The 14,106-nt window shown below is 39.0% G+C and overlaps 1 protein-coding gene and 1 non-coding gene across 3 annotated transcripts in view; both read left to right on the plus strand.

The window, feature by feature from the left end:
* Positions 1–12,509, plus strand: part of Gmcl1 (germ cell-less 1, spermatogenesis associated) — a 40,636-nt gene extending 28,127 nt beyond the window's left edge. For both annotated transcript variants that reach the window (XM_020152730.2, XM_074049892.1), the window contains 3 exons: positions 1,683–1,828; positions 4,052–4,139; positions 11,873–12,509. In XM_020152730.2, the coding sequence (XP_020008319.1) occupies positions 1,683–1,828; positions 4,052–4,139; positions 11,873–12,001 (363 nt within the window). In that variant the 3' untranslated portion in view covers positions 12,002–12,509. The remainder of the gene's footprint in view (positions 1–1,682; positions 1,829–4,051; positions 4,140–11,872) is intronic.
* LOC141415332 (small nucleolar RNA SNORA77) lies at positions 6,234–6,345 on the plus strand. Its single transcript, XR_012440306.1, has one exon. It is a non-coding gene; the product is annotated as a small nucleolar RNA SNORA77 (small nucleolar RNA).
* Positions 12,510–14,106: the final 1,597 nt, after the last annotated feature.

Raw genomic sequence — 14,106 nt, forward strand, 5'->3', positions numbered from 1 at the left:
CTTAAACATCCTCCTTTCCAAGTATTCTCCAACCCATTTTCCATTTACCTATTACACAGGCTCCAAACTGCAGATTCACTCATTCTTTTTTCATACCACTTTTGGTATCAGAAAGAAATTCCTCGCCAGGCATGGTGGTTCATGTCTATAATTTCAGATGCTTAGGAGGTAAAAATAGAAGGATCATGGCCTGAGGCCAGGACTGGGCAAAATCAAGAGACCCTATCTGAAAAATAAACTAAAAAGTAAAAAGGCCTGGAGATGATGCTGAAGTGGTAGAATGCTTACTAGGCAAGTGCAGGATGCTGAGTTCAAACTCCAGTACCATCGAAAAGAAATTCCTCAAGGGTCAGTACCTAAAATTTATTCTTAGCATGTCTACCACTAACTCCCAAGGTTACCATATTCTCTTCCCTGGGCTAGTTAAGTAGTCTCATAACTGCTCCGTTGTACTCTTGGTTTTTTACTTTCTGTTTTCCACAAAGTGATTTTTTGTTGTTGTTGTTTTGATTTAGTTTTTTGGGTTTTTTTTTGCAGCACTCAAGGCTTCACACTTGTGAGACAGGCACTTTTACTACCTGAGCCCCACCTCCAACCCCATAGTGATCTTTTAAAAATGCAAGTTAGATTTCATCACTTCCTTCCCTCATATCTTCCATTGGCCTCCAACACACTTAGACGAAATCCAGACTCTTCTCACTATGGACTACTAGGCCCTGCCTACCTGTTATGGCCTGAGTGCCTCTGTGAACTCATCTCCAGCTTCTTTCCATGCCAGTCACTGCCCCAATCCATATCGCCCTTCCAGCTGTTCCTGGTTGGACAAGTATGTTTTTACCTCTGGGGCTTTGTACTTAATATTCTTTCTATCTATGACACACTTCTCTGGATCTCCTTTTTCCTGATCTGCTCCTTCACCTAGCCTTTTTAGAGAGACCCCTGAGCACCTGTGTACATCCCTAGGCTCCCCAACTCTAAGCCTCTATATCCATCTTTCTCTCGTGATGTTCTCTTCTCTTCTCTCCATTGCATGCATATTGTTACCCTCTTTCCCACTATACAAACATTGACATAGTAGAATATAAATTGTACTAAAACAGGAACTTTATTCTATTCACTGCTATTTCTCCTCTGCCTTGAGCAGTGCCTGGCATATAACACATGCTCAATACATATTACTTAAATATTGAATTAGTGTTATAATTCAGGATGTCAATCAAACCTTTGAAGCCCCACACTACCTTATCTAATATTCTCCCATTAATTTAGTTGATAGAATTAAAGAGCAAATTTGGAACCTCATGATGGCATTGAAAATAACCCAGCTGTGTGTATTGGTTATTTTAGAGTGTTTTTAAAGTAAGGTGAATTATTGTAGGGTACCTGTGTTGTACTTACTTACAGTTGCAATGGAATCCTTATTATTTATGATAGAATTACAGTGTGGAGAGCACAAAGAAGTAGTACCAAGAAAGTAGCTTAAGGAATTATTCTAAAGACTGTGTTTCTGGCTTAGGTATAGTTGTGTGTGAGAATCCCTAAGGGAGAGGCACTGACATAAAGGTGGGGGACCCATGGGAGAAATGCTTGTAATGAGTTAGGGGAAAAATTTTTTTTGAAGTTTTTATTTTCAACTTGCTAATGTGATAAACTGAAATAAATCTGTCTCTTATGTCTCTTAGTACTGCTGGCGATGGACAGGTTTTAACTTCGGCTTTGATCTACTTGTAACTTACACCAATCGGTACATCATTTTCAAACGCAATACACTGAATCAGCCATGTAGTGGATCTGTCAGTTTACAGCCTCGAAGGAGCATAGCGTTCAGGTAGGATGAGATTTCCCTAACCTCCTTGTCACTCCACAGAAAAGACAAAAGAAAACTTTGGTAATTTACACCAATGATACATAGAAGATGTGAAAGTGCTAGCAACTAATAAGGCTCCATTCCTGTGAACGATATTATTAGTAAACTTGAAGCTATCACCTGGCCTTGTTGCTTTTCCCAGCAAATACAATACGCAAACTAGAAACATAGCAAGGTGGTTTTTCTAGGAAAGAATGTCTGCTCTTATCTTTAACTTTCTATAGGTTTCATTTGGGTTTTTGAGACAGGGTCTCACTACATAGTTCAGCTAGCCTTGAACTCTCTCCCCAAGTGCACTCAGTTTCTGTAGGATTTGCTTGGTAGCTGAGCTCTGCTATTCTCTTCCTGGAGAGGATGCTGTAGAGTGACAAATGGGAAAGTAGCTTATTGAATCGAATCAATTATTTTAAAATCATATTTTTATACTCACCTCTTGCCATATGTGAAAACTGTGGATTAAACATTTGATACAAGAGCTAGAACTGTGATACTCTTGGAAGAAGGCATAGGGTAAAGTCTTCATAACAATTGATTTGGCAGTAATTTCTTTGATATAACACCAAAAACATAGGAAATAAGGAAAAAATAAGTTAGACCTCATCAAAATTGAAAACTTTTAGTATCAAAGGATGCTGTCAGCAGTGAAAGGCAGCCCATGGAATGGGAGAAAATATTGGCAAACCATATCTCTGATACTGAAGATCCAGAATACATAGAAAACTCCTAAAAGTCTATAATTTTAAAAAGCCAGGCATGGTGGTATATGCATGTAAGTCACACATGTTTGGGAGGCTGAGGCAGAAGGTTAATTGCGTTCACAACTTTGAGACTAGCAACATAGTGAAACCTGTCTGAAAAATAAATAAATAAATAAATAAAAGAACACCCAGATAAAAAATGAGAAAAGGCAGTGGAAGTGCAGTCGCGTGGTATGCACAAAGCTTTGTTCAAGCCCAGCACTGAGGAAAAAAAAGGAAAAGGACTTGCTTGAACTTTCTCCAGAGAAGACACACAGATAGATAATGAGCACAGGAAAAGATATTTGACGTCAGTGATCATTAGGGAAATGCAAGTCAAAACCACAGTGAGAGAGTACCTCGTGCATATTAGGATGCTGTTACTCAAAATGGTAACAAGTGTTGACCAGTCTGTGAAACAATCAGAGCCTTTATACACTGCTGCAGCACTCTAGAAGACATGACCCTTTCAAAGTAATTAAGCGTAGAACTGCTGTATGGTCCAACAATTCCTCTTCTGGGCATTTTAATGTAGGGACTTAAACAGATATTTGTTGTAAACTCATGTTCGTAGCAGCAGTATTTATAGTAGCCAAAGGGTAGAAGCAACCTATGTGTCCATTGACAGACAAATGGGTGAGCAAAATGTAGTAACACACATACAATGGGACATTATTCCTTAAAAAGGAAGCCAGGCATGGTGGTACATGCCTGTAATCCCAGCACTTTGGTAGACTAGGGCAGGAGAATCGTAAGCTACATAGTGAGACCCTGTCTTAAAAAACAAAAAAGAAGGAAATGCCAGCATATACTAAACTTGAATGAACTTGAAGATACTGTTAGGTAAAATAAGCATGTCACAAAAGGACAAATAATTGTATGATTTTACTCATATTACCTACCTAGAGGAGACATATTTATAGGGACAGGAAGTAGGTTGGTGGCTGCCAGGCTGGTCAGTGGGGAGTTAATGTTTAATGGGTATAGAATTTCAGCTGGAAAATGGAAGTGTTGTGGAGATGGGTGACATGATGATTGCAGAGCACTGTGAATATGTTCAGTGCCACAGACTAGATACGAAAGTAATCAAAATGGTAAGGTTTATGGCATGTATGTTGTATATGTTTTAACACAGTAAAAAGTTCATTTATAAATTTTTTTTCTTTATTCGTTTATTCATATGTGCATACATTGTTTGGGCCATTTCTCCCCTCTACCCCCCACTGCCTCCCTCTCCCCCCCATATTAATTATTATACTTCAGAATAGCTGGCTTGTCAATCTGAATAGGATCTGTTTACAGTTGAAAAGACTAAAAGTCTTTTGTAAGATAAAAGACTATGGAAGAAAAAAATAAATATTAAAGTGAGAAGAGGGTATATTTAGCCTAATCTGTGTTTTAAAAAATCATGTGTTCTTTTTTTTTTTTTTTTTTTTTTCAATCCTAGATTGCGGTTGGCTTCTTTTGATAGTAGTGGAAAACTAATATGTAGTAGAACAACTGGCTATCAAATACTCACACTTGAAAAGGATCAGGTATGTGTAGTTACTTTTCTGTTACATCACTATAATATTTGTGTCTTGAATTTTCTTGAAAATTCTTAAGTGAAATTGACATTAAAATAATACTTCAATTTAAAGATTTGATTTTTTTTTTTTTTTTTGCGGTACCGGGACTTGAACCCTGGACCTTCACTTTGAGCCACTTCCACCAGTCCTATTTTTGTGAAGTTCTCTCGAACTGTTTGCCTGGGCTGGCTTCGAACTGCGATCTTCCTGATCTCTGCCTCCTGAGTAGCTAGGATTACAGGCGTGAGCCACCAGCACTGGCTTGTTGAACTTTCTTAAAAGTAAAGACGAAAGTACCATGTTCACTTCTGCATAACTCAGCTGATGCCACTTCAGTTCCTCAAGTCTGTGTATAAAGCATATATGAAACAGTATGAGTTTGTGTTTACACTTGGGTCCCATCCTCAAGATGCCTCATTATATAAAAGCAGATATTCCAAAATCTGAAAAACTCCCAGATTGAAACACAGACAAGGACACTGTGTCTACAGAAATGTAACTGAGATGATGAACAATTTGAAGGGCAGGGAAAAGCTGGTAATGAGGAAATAATGGTTTATATCAAAGAATATCTCTTTGAAAATGTTTAAAAAGTTATGATCCTTCAGTGTTTGATCCACTGTGTAGTTAAGTGTTTATTTGTACATTAATGGCAGACCTCTTAAAGCCAACCAGGTCTGTCTCCATAGCTCCTAAGTATTGAGAGAACATTTTTCTCTAGGACATTAAGGTTATAAGATGACAAACATTTGTAATGTTCTCCAAATTATTTGTAAAGCCATTTGTTTCTTCATACACCACTTGCATGTAGAAGTTTCAAAATGTTACAGTGAGAAAATAAGCTATTTTCAGAAAGTAGAATTAGAATATTGAACTATAGAGGAAGTTTGTTTCTGTTAAAAACTAACCAGCATTCCAAAGGGCATGTTGTTTTAATAAAGGATTCAGAGCCTAGATGGTTCACACTCAATTGAGAAGAGACTATCGTAGGTCATCCTCAGCATTTCGAGGAGCCTTAACGTGATAGGTGTCACCTCGTAGGCCTGAGCAAGACCTCCTCCACAGCATCCTTACCAGAGGTCCTTCTGCCAGTGTGGGGACTCTGCTGGGTAGAGTTCCGGTTCTGTGAGAATGTCCATTATAAGGTGGATACAAGATGAGAAGGTTCAACTCTTCCTCCACTGGACTTCTCTGTCGATCCAATGGAACTGAATGGACAATAACTATCTTTACCTTCTACCTGGAGATATATGTATACATATGGCTCAAAACAGCTGGAAAGTTAAAAGCACAAGGCCAGCCTGGGCATGGAGTTGCATGCCTACAATAGCAGCACTTGGGAGGCTAAGACAAGAGGATCATGAGTTTGATATCAGCCTGGGTTGTGTAGTGAAGTCCTATCTCAAAAAACATTAAAAGAAAAATACCTTGGTGCAGTGCCTCACACCTGTAATCCCAAGTGCAATACATGGAGATCAGGAGGATCCAGGTTCAAGGCCAGTTCAGATAAAAAAGTAACAAGACCTCATGTTACTTTTAACAAACAAGCTGGGTGCCATGTACATTCACAGCTACACAGAAGGACTAAGTTGGAGGATTGAGGTCCAAGGCCATCCCTGGGGAAAAATGCAAGACCCTACCTTAAGAATAACTAAAGCAAAAAAGGGTTGGTAACCCAGGTGCCAGTAATCCTAGCTACTCTGGAGGCAGAGATCAGGAGGATTGCAGTTCAAAGCCAGCCCAAGCAAATAGTTTGTGAGATCCTATCTCAAAAAGTCACAAAAAGGGACTGGTAGAGTGGCTCAAGGTGTAGGCCCTGAGTTTAAGCCCCAGTACTGCAAACAAACAAAAAGAACTGGAAGCATTATTCTCCCAGTGGTAAAGCACCTACCTAGGAAGTGTGAGGCCCTGAATTAAAACACCAGTACTGCCAAAAACCCCTAAAAACACTGGGCCAACATGATGATTGTACTCCAGATGTTGCTGTGTTGCTTGATTTGTTCATTCAGCAGACATTTGTGTCCCTCTTGTCTGCTAGGTTTTATGTTAGGAGGAAATAAAGCACAAACTTGTGTTAATATCACCTAGTGTTTCTGTCTGCCAGAGAAACAGTCCAAGGCGCTGTGGCTCCCTTGACCTGTCAGGGGTGATGCAGTTGCCTGGGAACACAGTGTGAAAAGAAAAAAAAAAAGAAGTATCTCCTAGTGTAAGTAGCATGATGGAACCTGCTCAGAGTGCAATGCTGAGGGAGAGCCCCAACTCTGGGGTGAGGGGGGAAAGTGTGTGCACACCTGAGCTAAGCCTCAGATAAGTGAGGCAGTGTAACACAGGGGCTCTTCCCAGAACCAAGAGAGCCAGGGCATGAGGGGCTGCGCATGGAGTTCAGAAGGATTTTAGTCCGCGAGTTGCATGTGTGTTTTGCACAGGTTACAGATGTTTGTTGTGGGAAAAAATAGGAAATATAAATAGAAACAAAAATCACACATCAGAGATACATGCTAACATTTTTTTCTTCTAGCTTTTCTCCAAAATTGTATCTTACTATTAACTGCTTTGTAACCTGACTTTTTTTATGGAGAAAAAAACCGTATAGTTGCAATAAACCAGCTGATGTGAATTTATCTGATTTTGTGGAAGCATCCTAGTCAGGAGCCAGTCGAACATGCCTTCTCTTCATCAGGCCTGATCAGGGTGTTGACCTTAGCCCTGCAGTGTCGTAGAGCTTCTACACAGCCTGTTTGATCTGGTGCTTGTGTTGCCATCCACAACGTACACAAGTGTGTTGTCTTCTGTTGTCTACGTGGCTGACTCAATGATCAGAGGAATTTGACAGTCACATAGTGTTTAGGCCTGGGGGTAGACAAAATTGGGTCACCTGCCTGGCCCTACATAGAAGAAAGATGAGTCCGCTTTCAGAGCCCAAGGCCAGGAGATCCTAGTGCAGTAGGTTATCAGTTGTAACTTTTTTTTTCAGTTTGTTATTCAAGGCTTTTCTCTCTCTCTCTCTCTCTCTCTCTCTCTCTCTCTCTCTCTGTTTGTGTGTGTGTGTGTGTGTGTGTGTGTGTGTGTGGCCTTATGCTCACTAGGCTGTTATTCTACCACTTGAGCTGTGACCCCAGCCCTTTTTACTTTTATTTTTCAAATAGGGTTTTCTGGTTTTGCCCAGATCTGCCTGAACTGTGGTCCTCTTATTTATTCCTTTCATGTAGCTGAGGTGACAGATATCTGGTACCATGTCCAGCTTATTGGTTGAGATGGGGTCTCGCTAAGTTTTTTGCCTGGACTGACCTTGAGCTTCCATTCTTCTAATCCCACTTCCCAAGTGGCTGGGATTGCAGGCCTGAGCCTCCGCACCCAGCGTCCAGCTTTTCCTATCAGTAAATATGTGCCTGCAATATCATGCTTGGTTTTATTAACTGCATAATATTAGTAGCTTTTGCTATACCGTCATTTAGATAGCTCCTCTTTATTGGCAAAGTTGTTTCTCATTTTTCATTATGATAAGACATACACATGTGTGCTTATACTCTTTTTTGACTTTTTTTAAGACAGGTTCCAAAAAGTAGAATTCATGTTAAGTGGTGCGTGCATTTTCTAATGCCAAATTGCACTCCAAATTCTGTGTCTCTTCTCACTCTGAGGAGCACAGGCAAGCACACCAGAGGAGCTGTTGTCACTCTGTACTCTCCTCCCTCAGACTGTTTACAAATTACTGGGTTTCATTTCCATTTCTTTGGTTGCTGCTATAGTTAGGTTTCCGTATGTTTGACACATTGTCTTGTATAAATTGACAGTTTATATTGTTTCTGTTTAATTTTTTATTAAGGTATCCATTTTTTCTTGCTAATTTTAATAGCTTTTATATATTAACAATATTTTGTGATATATTACAGTTTTTCCTTTAATGAGTTGTTCCTTTGGTGTGGGCCTTTGGCTTCCTTGTTTTATGTTTTTTTCTACAGTTTTTATGTTTATGGTTTTTCAGTGGAGTCCTTGATGTCCCTGAGTTGTATTAGGTGTGTCAAGTGTATTTGAAGCACCTTATGTACCAAATTCTCATTAACTTAGCTTCATTTTTAGAACTTTCTATATAACTGATTTGTTATGAAGACAATGCATTTCTTTTAATTAGGCTAACTTTAAAGTGCATTTAATACCTAGTAATGCAGACCCACTTTTATTCTTTTTTCAAAAGTGCTTAGATTCTTTGTTCTTCTATATTAGATATACAATTATTTTGCTGAATTTCCATTAAAAATTCCCATGGGAATTTTGATTTATGAAGTATACAGAATAATCTGTGGGAGATCAATGGGATATGATATTTTCTATAATGGGATCTTCTGTATGTCTTTTCTAAATTTAATAATTTTCACCATATTGTTCCTAAACGTTTCCCGGAAGTGTAATGCTAAGAATTTTATATTTAGTTGCTAACATGAAAGAATCTTTTTTCTAATACCTTGGATAGCATGAGAAAGCTAGTGAGTTTTGTATGTTTATTTTATAACTATTCCATCTTGTAAAACTATGTTGACTCTACTTGCATTGTAGAAGGTTCCTCGGCAGCAGTGTACAGGAATGACTAGAGACATAAGGGCAGCAAGTGCTTACATTGTGATAGTTCAGATGAAATACTGATGTGAACCTTCACATCAGTAGCAGTGAGATGAAGAAATGTTGGTGGCTTCTAGAATTAAAGTGGTGAATTTGACAGAATTTCTGTGGGGGTGAGAAAAAGTAGTCAAAGATGTTTCCTGATTTTCTGATTTGGACAACTTCACCTGAGCTTTGAATTATAGGAAGAAAAGCGAACGTGACTTTAAGTGTGGTAATAAGAGATGATGAATTCGGCTTATTTAATTTGAGGGCATTGAGGTAAGATAGGCTGGTGGAGAAATGGACATGGGGCTCACAAGCACTCCCTGGCTAGAAATAATAATTGTGTGAGATAAGTGTGGGAAACATGTAGAAAGTGACAGGGCGGAGGCCTAGCAAAAAAATAACCTGATGACACCTTTAAGAGCTCGGATGGACCTCCCTGCCAGCTGATACCAAAATTGGAAGGTGTTGAAGTTCTTCATACCAAATGACATAAGGGATGTAGGGGTATAGCTCAGTGGGATAGTGTGTGTATTTGGCCTTGGGTTGGATCCTCAGCACCAAAATAATAAAGTTTAAAATGGCATGGTATGTGGCTTTAACCTAAGTCAAAGCCAAATTGCAAGGGTGAAAGTGTAGATGGCTCAGAAAAAAGGAAGGAGTAGTCAGTAACCAGTAGTTGAGGGTTTGAATTTGACTTGCTTTATATGTAAGTTTTCTAGTAGCAAGTTGGATATATATACTTTTTTTTTTTTTTTTTTACAGATGCTTTGCCACTTGAGCCATGCACAGCTGCTTTTGCTTTCATTTGTTTTTAGATGGGGTCTTGTGCTTTTGCCCCACCAGCCTCAGACCACAGTTCTCCTACCTCCATCTCCCATATAGCTTGGGCCATAGATGTATACCACCACTCTTGGCTTGTTTGGTAGTCTCACTAACTTTTTGCCCAGGCTGAACTTAAATCTTGATCCTCCAGTCTTCGCCACCCAAGCAACTGGGTTTATAGGCATGGATCACCATGCCCATTTGCAAGCTGCATTTATGATCCTTGAATTTAGACCTATAAGACAGAACATGGGGGAATGTCATAGAAATAGAGTATACAAAAGATAGCGTGAGCCTCAGAAAAGAAGGGATTTATATATGGAGGTGAAAATGGAGGTAGAAATGGGGACAGAGGAAGATGCTGTTGCTCTGTCTGCTGCTTGATGCATGAGATCCACAGCTTCCATGTCCATAATGCAGCAAGGGAAATGAAAGATACTTCAGTGCAAATGTAGGTGTATGTCGAGCCCTCAGGGGGACTTAAGGTTGGATGAAACTACAACTAGATCTGTCTTGTATCTAGTTGTAGATACAAGATCTCTAGATGGAGAGTGGGGACACATGCAACTTAATAGTCAGAAATTAGGACTGGGCATGGTAGTTTGTGTCTATAATCCCAGCTACTTGGGAGGTGAAGATTGGGAGGATCACCATTTGAGGCCAGCCTGGGCAAAAAATTAGCAAAACCACATCTCAATGAGAAAGCCAGGCGTGCTAGTATGTTCCTGTAATCCAAGCTACACTGAGACAGGTAGGAGTAGGAACCATGCTTGATGGTGATAATAATGACTCCCTACCTTAGTCCCAATGATTTACTGTACATAAGAGCCATAGAAACTGAAGCCAGGTGAGAGGTTCGCTGTACCTGTTCATGATCTTTATTTTTATTTTTGTGGCATTGGGGATTGAACCTAGGACCTTGCGCATGCTAGTAAGCACTCTCACTCTGAGTTATATCTTCAGTCTCTGTTCACTCTGTTCATAAAATATGTAGGAATTGAACCAGGTACAGTGGCTCATGCCTGTAATCATAGCTAGTTGGGAGCCTGGAATCAGGAGGATTGCAGTTTGAGGCCAGCTCTGGCAAAAAGTTAACAAGACCCCATCTCAACCAATAGCTGGATGTGGTGGCGTACACCTGTCATCCCAAGCTATGCAGGCGACTGTAATTGGGAGGATCCTGGCTCCAGGCCACCTGGGGCAAAAATGTTTGTGAGATGCCTTCTCAACAGAAAAGAAGTGGGCATGGTGGTGCACAGAGTGTCTGTCATCCCAGCACAGCAAGTAGCTTAAAACAGGAGGATTGAGGTCCAGACCATGCTAAAAGCAAGACCCTATCTCCAAATAACCAGAGCAAAAAGCACTGGAGGACTGGCTCAAATGAGTGCCTGCCTAACAAGCGCAAAGCCCAATCCTGCCAGAAAAAGTGTGTGTGTGTGTGTGTGTGTGTGTGTGTGTAGGAACCTGGTAGAAATTTTTGCAAGAATGAAAGTAGCTACCACTATTGAGTAATGTGTGTGTGTGTGTGTGTGTGTGTGTGTGTGTGTGTGTGTGTGTGTGTGTGTGTAGGAACCTGGTAGAAATTTTTGCAAGAATGAAAGTAGCTACCACTATTGAGTAATGTGTGTGTGTGTGTGTGTGTGTGTGTGTGTGTGTGTGTGTGTGTGTGTGTGTGTGTAGGAACCTGGTAGAAATTTTTGCAAGAATGAAAGTAGCTACCACTATTGAGTAATATACACCTGACTTTGCAAAACCGGTTCATTGCCTCATTTTGTCCCCAGTGTAATCCTGTATGGTAGGTACTATTTTCTGTCCCCATGTTACAGTAAGGAAGCTACAGGTGTCATGGCCACACCGCCAGTGGGCTGGAATTTTGAGACCAGGCTGTGGCTCTCAGGCTTGAGGAGCAAGTTCTTGATCCCATTCCCTCCTTTGGTTCACTGAATTCAGCAGCTTGGTTCACTCAATTAGTTTTATTTTATTTTAAAATACTGCTATCTAGGGCTGGCAGAGTGCTGCAAGTGGTAGCATGCCTGCCTAACAAGCACAAAGCCCTAAATTCAATCCCTAGTACTACCAAAAAAAAAAATAGTCTATAGCCATACCACCTTGAGTGCCCCTGAGCCCCTGATCTTGTCTAGTCTTGGAAGCTAAACAGAGTCCAGCCTGGTTAGTACTTGGATGGGAGACCACCTGGGTCTACTGGGTGCTATAAACTTTAAAAAAACAAATTGCTACCTTGTTGTCATTAAACCAATAAATGTGTCTTATAGGAGCAAGTGGTGATGAACCTGGACAGCAGGCTTCTGGTCTTCCCTTTGTATATCTGCTGTAACTTCTTGTATATATCGCCAGAAAAAAGAACCGAAAATATTCGTCACCCAGAAAATCCGGAAAATTGAGGATCTCATCCATTGGAAACAGTAGCACTTTGAAAACTTTTTGAGCCAGCTTTAATTTAACAGCCCTACTGGTTAAAAAAAAAAAAAAAAAACAGCCCTACTGGTATTCACACCTAAGGTGACTAACAATGACAAAGGCCTTATGAACTGTACAGACAACAGAGAAGATGATTTTTTACCCTCATTACATTTCTATGCATATATGAAACATTTTAAAACCAAGAATATATCTGTCAAACCATGTGTGTTATAAAGATGTCAACCCTTGCTTTTAATTTAGCATTAGTAGAAAATTTCTGGAAGTAAATTTCACATTTCTTTGTAATAAAATATAGATTTAATATTTAGCTTAAACTTTGATCCTGTCTAGTGTTAGTGAAGTCATTTGCCCATCCGTAAATTTATTTTGCTAAAAGAATGCTAAAGGAGTAATTTGAATGCCTACTCAGATTATAATTGCTCTTTCAATTGGTGCCTTTCAAGCTATCCTTTACCTTCTTCAACTACTCATTTAATTCCTTTGCAGTCTATATTTGTTTTTAATCATCAAAACTTTTTTTGTGGTTTTGGGAAACTAAACTGAGGAAATTTTTTAAGCATAAGCATTTTCATACTTTTTTTTTTTAATTCAGCTTTCCTAGGATTTTAACAAGAATAACGAATATCAGCTTCAGTTATTCAAATAAACTTGAATGAGGGAAAAATCAGTTTGATTCTGAGGATATTCCTTTGCCTTACATAGTCTTGTCTTTGACATTCTGTATACTTTTATTATTGGGTTGTGAATTACTTATGTACCAGATACTACACCTTTCAACATTTTCATGTACTCTGATCTTTAGAATTATTTATGTTCAATTTTAGTTGGGAATCTTGTTTCCTACCTAAGCTCAGGACTTTATAAGCTCTGAATTGAGTGCCTTTGAGTTCCACGTGTAGCAGACATCTCATAGTCAATGCACATGAGGTTAGAGGATGTAACATAGAAGCTGGTAATAGAGCATTAATGTAAAAATAGAACTTATTTTTGTCAAAAACAAGGTGTGTACTTGTCATGATTTATGTATGTTGGCTTCTTGTGTTTATTGCTATTTTGAAAACAGCCATGCTCATTTTCCTTCCATTGAGACAGAACAAGTACTTTTGTGGTTGGTGCATATTTTTTAAAATAGTAATCATTTTTATGTATCTGTGCAAATAATAAATGCCCAGTTGGAAAAAAGAATAAATAAACTCCTATTTAAAATGGAACAAAAGGCTAAAAAAACTTAATTGAAACCAGGATTCTGTTTTTTTGCTTTCTAGTTACATTTTTACCAACTACTTTTAAGTTTTTGAATTTACTGAAGTTTTCTTTCCCCGTACTAAGTTGATAGATTGACAAATTGCTTTTGTCCTTGCAAAATTCCTCCACATAGTTAACATGCAGGAAACTTGTAAATGCCTCTTCTTCCCAGACTAGAACTGTAATGTATGTGTTTCTGAAACAGTGATTTGGCTATATGAAGACACAATGTTTCTTAATTTTTTATTGGCTATAATATCTCCTTTGTTTTGTTTGTTTTGTGGTACCTGGGTTTGAACTCAGGGCCTACACCTTGAGCCACTCTACCAGCCCTTTTTGTGTTAGGTATTTTCAAGGTAGGGTCTCTTGAACTTACTTGCCCGGGCTGGCTTCGAATCACAATCCTCCTGCTCTCTGCCTCCTTAATAGCTAGGATTACAGGTGTGAGCCACTGGCACCTGGCTTTTTTTTCTTTCTTTCTTTCTTTCTTTCTTATAACAGCATAAGAGGTTCTTTACTCTTTATACCTTAAAACAAAGAAACAAAAAACATATAAAACTGGGCATGATGGTGCACACCTGCAGTCCCAGCACTTGGGAAGCTAAAATGGGAGGATCAGGAGTTTGACACAAGTCCAGACCACATAACAAGACCCTATCACATACATACATACATACATACATAAACAAATAAATAAACCAAACTTCAGCTGAATTATTTGAATAAATTTTTATAAATCTTGAAAGTAAAGATAATTAAAGCTTGAATATATTAATGAGGAAAATTAGCTATTTCACTTACATCAATAACTGGCTAAATT

This window comes from Castor canadensis, chromosome 12, assembly GCF_047511655.1.
Source record: "Castor canadensis chromosome 12, mCasCan1.hap1v2, whole genome shotgun sequence".
Classification (NCBI taxonomy): domain Eukaryota; kingdom Metazoa; phylum Chordata; class Mammalia; order Rodentia; family Castoridae; genus Castor; species Castor canadensis.